We start from the raw sequence: 6,546 nt of genomic DNA on the forward strand, positions 1-6,546 counted from the left end.
GCGCCGCGCGGCGGCGAGCTCGGCGGCCGCGGCGGCCGCGTCGCGCGCGGCGGCGCGGGCGGAGGCCTGGTCAAGCGCCGCGCGCTGCTTGTTGACCGCGGCAGCCGCGGCGTCGGCGTCGGCCTGGCGCGCGCTGAGCTTGCTGTGGCCGTCCTGTGACGCAGTTTTTAACGATCAAATCGTGTCGTTGGTGATGCGGCCAAGTATGGGCGCGTGGCTGCGCCGCGCTTCAAGCCGACGCCCCCAACCCAGCCGTTCAGCAGGCTCCTCGCCGGCTCTCCCGGCTGCGCCGCCAGCGGGGCGCCGCCGCCTCCCGCCTCGCCGCTGCCACTGTCAATCAAGCACGCGTCAACCGGCCGCCCGCCGTCCAATGTGCCCGCCGCCTCACCTGAAGCGCGACCTCGAGCGCGGCCAGGCGCGCCTCTCGCGCGTCGAGCCGCGCCTGCTCGGCTTCCGCGCGGGCCCGCAGCCGGCCCACCTCCCCCTGAGCCTTGTCCAGGTCAAACTGGTCAAATGTTTCAGGGTTTAGGGTTTAGGATTGGGGGATTCAGCTAGCCGAGTGGCGGGATTTGCCAAAGAGGCGGCGTTGCAGCAAACCGGCTGGTTTGCTGCAAAGCGACGAGCGCCCGCAGGCGGGGCGTCTTGCAGCGGCGGCACTCCACGCACGCAGGTGTCACGGGGTCGAGCTGAAGGAACCACCACGGTGTACTGGGTGTGCACGTGAGCGCGGCGGCACCCCTTGGGCAGGACAGCCACCCCTCGCGCACCTGCTTGCGCTCGAGCTCCCGCTCCTTGTCTGCCAGCGCCTGCTGCGCCTCTGCGAGCTGGCTCTTGCCCGCTGCGGTCGCAAGGGGCACAAGAGGAGCGGATGTTATCAACCCACCCTGCGGCCCGCCTGCCCCGCCGTCGCTGCAGGCGCCTGATTTCTGGCCCAACCCAAGCACGCAACAAACTCAGCTGCGAGGGCTCCCGCAATGATAGAGGCAGCCCCGATCGGCCCCTGGCCCTGGGCGGCGGTCCTGGCTGCAGCTTGGACCCACCGGCAATCTGCTGCAGCTGCTGGCGCGCCGCCGCGCGCTCGGCGGCGGCGGCCTGCTCGTCCTGCAGCTGCGCGGTCACGCGCTCGACCTCGACCTGGTCAAACAGGGTCAAATATGCGTGAAAAAAGTCAGTCGGGCATGCATCCACGTCAGCAATGGGGGCAGCAAGGGCTCTGTGCGGCGGTGACATCAGCAAGCTCCAGGCGGGCTCGGGCTGCGTTGTAGGTGGAGCGGGGGCGCTCCAGGCGCGGCGCAGGGCGATGCAGGGCCCCGCGGCCGAGCGCTGCGCCCGCGTGCGCCGCGTGCGAACGCGAGCGCCTGACCTGCGTCGCCTCCAGCTCCGCCGTCGTCGCATGCAGGCTCGTCCTGCGGCAGGACCGAGCGCACGCAGCGTAGCAACAGGCTCCAATGTTGGGGCTGCCGAAAGCTAGTTGGTGCCGTGGAGCGGCCCCGGTGAGCGACGCTCAGGAAGGCCCCCATCCACACGCGACACACCTGACGCGCTGGGTGGTGCCGGCCTGCTTCTCAAGCTCTGTAATGCGCGAACGCAGCGCCGCCTCCTGCTCCGCGTGGGCTGCCGCGGAGGCGTCTGACACCTCGCGGTAATCGCGCAGCGCGTCCAGCGCCGCCTGCAGGTGGGTGGGGGTTCAATTGGATGTACAAGAGGGGGTGTATATTGAGGTGAAGAGCCTGCCATCTGAATCGCTATACGCTGCTGGCGGGGCCGTGCTTCGCCTGCTCCCCCGCGCACCTGCCGCCGCGACAGATGGGATCGCACCTGGCGTTGGCCTTCATAGTCCGTTACGAGCCGCTTGAGGGCTTCACGCTCGCTGCTGAGGTACAGAACCTGTAATTCGACGTGCCACCACCGTGTCAGTGAGGACCGTCAATTGCCTCACAGGCGACAGACCGTGAATTGCGTGTCACCGGAATCGTGGTTGCCCCCGCACCTTGCTCTCTGCGGCTTTCAGCTGCTTTTTAATGAATAAAAGGTCATTGCGACCGAGTTCAGGCGTTGCCGTGTCCATTTGAGCCAATCAGATCATCAAGCGTCAGCGATGCGCCCGGGATTAGCGGTGCGGCATTGACTGGACTGCGTGAAAACCAATTTCACGACCAAAAACCGGCACGGCGGCCTCGGGCCTTTCAAACAGAGTCACTCGATCCTCCGACGTTTCACCGCTGTCCAGCTGCTTGTCATTGTCCGCACCGTACAGTCGCCATGCAGTCACCCACTGATGCCAAAGCACAACTAGTCTCAGCCATTCTGAAGCTCAAACCCGCATGCTGTCCTTTCTCAGCCAATCAGAGCCTCTGCGGCCCCTTGTCACCCGTGGTCTGGACTTCTGAGGTAGAAACACAACGCATCCCCGATCCCCCCCCCTCCCCGGGGCCATGCCCCACCGTGCAACACGACTGCAAATTTGTCCAGGACGGCCTACAAGACCCCCATACCCATCGCCTTACCTTTGGTGCACAATCTTATATCGCAGCCCGCTGTGATGCGCAGGGGCGGCAGGGGTGCAAGATCCTCCTAGCTCACTTATTCTGCCTGAAAAGATGTCAAGAGGTGAAACTTGACACCAGCTCACCACCACTTTTGGCGCGTGTGGTTGGCAAAGCAGTTGGGCCAGGCTGCGGCTCACCATGCAGGGTCATCATTGAGAGGGACCACGCCGCCCCTCCTCAGTCGCTTGCAGCGGCGGACGTGAATGCAGTGACAGTGGGACTCTGGTCTGCTGAACCCCTCAAATAAGGTTCTTGCGAATCTCGCAATAAGATTGGCCAAACCGGATGCACACCTTTGTATGCGCCACATTACAGACTCCCCCACACAGGTAAACCGAGTGCTGCTCAACGCCGACAGCACGAAACTTGCCACTGCATACGCAAAGGGGGACATCACATTACCAAAGGCAAGTTCTCAATTGAGCAAACGCCGGCCGGGAAGCAAATTGTCAGGTGGGGCTGCGAGGTTGGCCCCGCCACTCGGTCGAGCGAGCAACGCCGAAAAACGAATGGGGCAAAGCGCCGGGGCTGGGTGTTGCTGTGCCCGGCAGGGGTGTCACAGTGGTTGCACCCGACAGACCGGCAGGTCTGGCGGTAGGCAAGCAGGGGGGGGGGGCAAGTGCCCTCGCAACACTGAAAGCAGGACAGAGCGGGCAGTCTGGCGCGTGTGACGATGATCAAGCATAGCAACAGCACTTCAAGCGCCATGTGGATGCGCGCATCACTGCATGTGCTCATGCACAAGCACGCATGCGCGTGGGTATGACGAATGTAGATGTGTGAAGGTGTGGGTGCGGCAACAGGGCGCTATGTGTGCGCCAGACAGCAGTTGAAGGCTGCACCCTTGTGCCTGTATGTTCACAATTCAATCCAGCAGCAATCGGTGTTTTGTCGAGAACTGACAGGCCATCAGAGACACAAAGCGGTCAGCAGCACCTGTGGGACGAGGCGCGTACAGGGATCGCCCCGTGGCGACAAGCGCCGCCACAGCGCAGAGCCCCGGTCGTGAGGTGCGAGAGTGATGACAGAAGAGCGCGTCGACAGCAAGACGGCGCCACACATTCCGGCCACGTGCAGTTTGATATCGCGCATAGCCAGCAGAGCAGCCAACACATCGCGTCTGTCATACTTTTTGGAGTGGGGCAGCACCAAAACATGTGAGCTCAGCTCTTGCTTAGACAGGACACCCACTTAGTGCAGTGCTGCAAAGACATTATTGGCATAAGGCAGGGCCGATCCATACGGCCAGCAGCAGCCGCTCTCGGTTGCCTGCACCCCAAACGCTTCGGACCCTAAAGCAAGCGGTTGACGGCGCACAATCCGGCCCTCGTCAGCTGGCCCTTGCTTGCATCCACGTGCGCCCTGTGTGCACGCAGTAGTGAGGAATTCTGGAATCTCCATCACAAGTGGAGCACGCTGGGCCCGCCCCCCATCCTTGCATTGTTGCAGCCTGAAGGGATCAGCCTCCGGCCCCAAATCAAGCACAGACCTGCGGGAGAAAAGGAAAGTGGCCGCGGGCGGACTTGAGTGCGAGGCGTATGCGTTGCCCGCGCCAAGCACTGCAAAACCGCACACCTGTCGCCGACAGGCCCGCGCCCCGGCGGCTGCGAAGCTTGGCAGTTGTGAGCACTAGCAAGAAAGCATAGAGGCAGGGCGGAGGGGCGGGGAGGCGGACGCACCGAGGGCGAGGCGGCCAGGGGCGCGTGTGAGAGGTAAGTGATGTCCAGGTCAAAACCGCTGTCGGTGGACCCCGCCGCGTTGGACACCTGGAGGGAGGCAGTGGGTCGTGGGCAGGTTTGCACACAAGAAACTCAAGGAACACAAATGGCTGCAGAGCTGGCGGCCTGGTTGCAATTCTCAGGCCGTAAACACGTGGCAATTGCGTCATCACGCAGCCGAATCTGTACGTGCCGGGCCTACGTATCGCTCCTGTTCGGTCACGATGTGCAACTTGGCTGCTATCAATCCTGTCCATCGCATGTGCGCACCTTTGCCGCGATGATGTTGGTGCCGGCCACAAGCAGCTTCTTCTTTGTCAGCAACTTGACAGTGTTCCAATACCTGGGCAGAAAAGTAGTGGTTCGCAGGATAGCCAAATTGCACAGATTGGCTGTGAGATCGGGTCTAGGGTCTGCTTGTTTGTCACGCACGGCCAATGGCGACTGTTCGCGTGCAGCGCCGCGCCATCCGGAGAGCTGCGACAGCAGCAGGGAGCGTGCGTTGTCTTGCGGGCAAAGTTCACGACGGCGGCCGGCCGCAGGCGCTCGTCGTGCGGTGGGAGCGGCGCACGTTGGGGCGTGGTCTTTCGTGAAATCATTGAAGACAGAGGCCTTGTTCACAAAGATCTGGGCGCCGTCGTTCGAAAGCACGGTCAGCGTAGGGGTACCGATCTGCGATCACAGTGTGGGCGCGGGCGGGGTGTTGTTTGAGGCCTACGGCTGCTGGCAGGCGGCCGTGTAAGGGGGTCGCACAGCTCGGCACGCACCGAGAGAGGCGGGCGGGATGGTGGTGCGGTGCAGGGAGGCAGGGCGTGCCCACACGCGGCAAAGGGGCACGTGTGCGTGAGATTCGAGGGCCCGCCCCAACCGCAGCCGCAGTGCGGGCAGCTCTGCATGCAGTTGCGAGCCAGCAGGTGCCCGACATGCCGCTCCCCAGCGCGCGGGCACACAACACCCTGCACATGCAACGCCGCCCTGCCAAATAAAGTGGACACAAAGGGTGGACACAAAGCTGGCACCGAGCAGGGTTCAGGCACGCCGTGCTCGCTCCTTGGGCGTCGCACCGAGGCCAGCACGTCGGCGCTCAGGCACAGCTTGTATCTGAAGAAGTACGCGGCGCGCCCCTTCGTCACTGCGGCCGAGTTGTCTGCCAGCGCCGTCGTCCAGTTGAAGCCGGCTGCAGCGCCAAAGCCCAGCGGCGGCGCGCCCTGGGACCACGCTGAGTCGTCGAAAGTGCCCTGGTTCCATGGGCCCTTGGGGTTGGCCTTGCCGCCGCCAAAGTACTTCCAGGTGGGCTTGCTGGCGCGGGTGGCAAAGGGGGCGGCCGCCTCCAGATGCGAGAACAGGGAGAACGTCTTGCATCCCTGCGGTGATGCGGGCCGGTAAACCAACCCGAGCAAAGCAGCGTCGTTTCAACCAGGGCCGGGACAGCTGGGGGGTGGGACGAAAGACAGAGGAGCAACTGGTCTGCAACAGCCAGGGGTACGCTCTGCAATGCCGTCGCTGTCGGGGCTCGGAGGGGGCACGGATGTGCGGGGATGGGAGCACCGGGCGGCGCCTGCTCTTGCTTGCTTGCAAGGCTTGCCCTGCTTTCAGCCCAGCTGCAAGGGGGGCGGAACTCACCACTTTGTTGGCCGCAAAGGGCGCTGACGCCGTGTACACCAGGTCCAAATCAAAGCCAGTGTCTTGGGAGCCAGCGGTGTTGGACACCTGGGGAATCACATTGGGGCAGGGCGGGGCCGGCCGCACAGCAATGAGCGCGTGCAGTTCCAGACCAAGCCGGGCCGTGTACTGCCAGCTGCGTGGCGAGCAACACGCAGCAAATCCCGCCCGCAATCACGGGCAGTCTGCACACAAGCACACTGCAAGGCATGTCTGCACAGATACGTCACTGACGTCGTGCATGTGGGTGCGCACGCGTCAAGTGGACGGAGGCACGCGCACACCACCCTGGCCCCGCCCCTGCCTCGCCTGGACGGCGATGATGTTCTGGCCAGCCACAAGCACGCCGGGCTTCACGTCGGTGGTGTTGGTCCAGTAGCTGAAGGCGTTGTCCGCCTTGAGGAAGTCCTGCTGCAGGGCGCCGTTGATCCACACCCGGGCGCCGTTGTTCGCGGCCACCTTCAGCTTGACAGCCGTCAGCTGCGGGGGCAGAGAAGCAGTGGAACGCGCGTCAGGTGGGGGCAGGCGAGGTCCGGGTCAGCAAAAGATGATGGTCGGCCTGTGATAACGCCACACCCAAGCCAATCATGCAGGCCGGTATTCATGAGCAGTGACGC

The 6,546-nt window shown here is 63.8% G+C and overlaps 2 protein-coding genes across 2 annotated transcripts; both read right to left on the minus strand.

Annotated features, from left to right (window-relative positions):
- Nucleotides 1–337: 337 nt before the first annotated feature.
- Nucleotides 338–2,068, minus strand: MNEG_12678 (hypothetical protein; the record flags this gene model as incomplete). Its single annotated transcript, XM_014038849.1, has 7 exons — nt 338–505; nt 768–838; nt 1,041–1,134; nt 1,364–1,406; nt 1,536–1,669; nt 1,819–1,887; nt 1,991–2,068. 7 exons carry the CDS (start codon nt 2,066–2,068, stop codon nt 338–340), a joined length of 657 nt encoding a protein of 218 aa, XP_013894303.1.
- A 1,958-nt stretch (nt 2,069–4,026) lies between these two features.
- On the minus strand, nt 4,027–6,518 carry MNEG_12679 (hypothetical protein; the record flags this gene model as incomplete). Its single annotated transcript, XM_014038850.1, has 8 exons — nt 4,027–4,038; nt 4,229–4,315; nt 4,538–4,610; nt 4,839–4,939; nt 5,332–5,631; nt 5,891–5,977; nt 6,245–6,409; nt 6,504–6,518. 8 exons carry the CDS (start codon nt 6,516–6,518, stop codon nt 4,027–4,029), a joined length of 840 nt encoding a protein of 279 aa, XP_013894304.1.
- Between the last annotated feature and the right edge of the window lie 28 nt (nt 6,519–6,546).

The sequence above is a fragment of the Monoraphidium neglectum genome (genome assembly GCF_000611645.1).
Source record: "Monoraphidium neglectum strain SAG 48.87 unplaced genomic scaffold scaffold03372, whole genome shotgun sequence".
Classification (NCBI taxonomy): Eukaryota; Viridiplantae; Chlorophyta; class Chlorophyceae; order Sphaeropleales; family Selenastraceae; genus Monoraphidium; species Monoraphidium neglectum.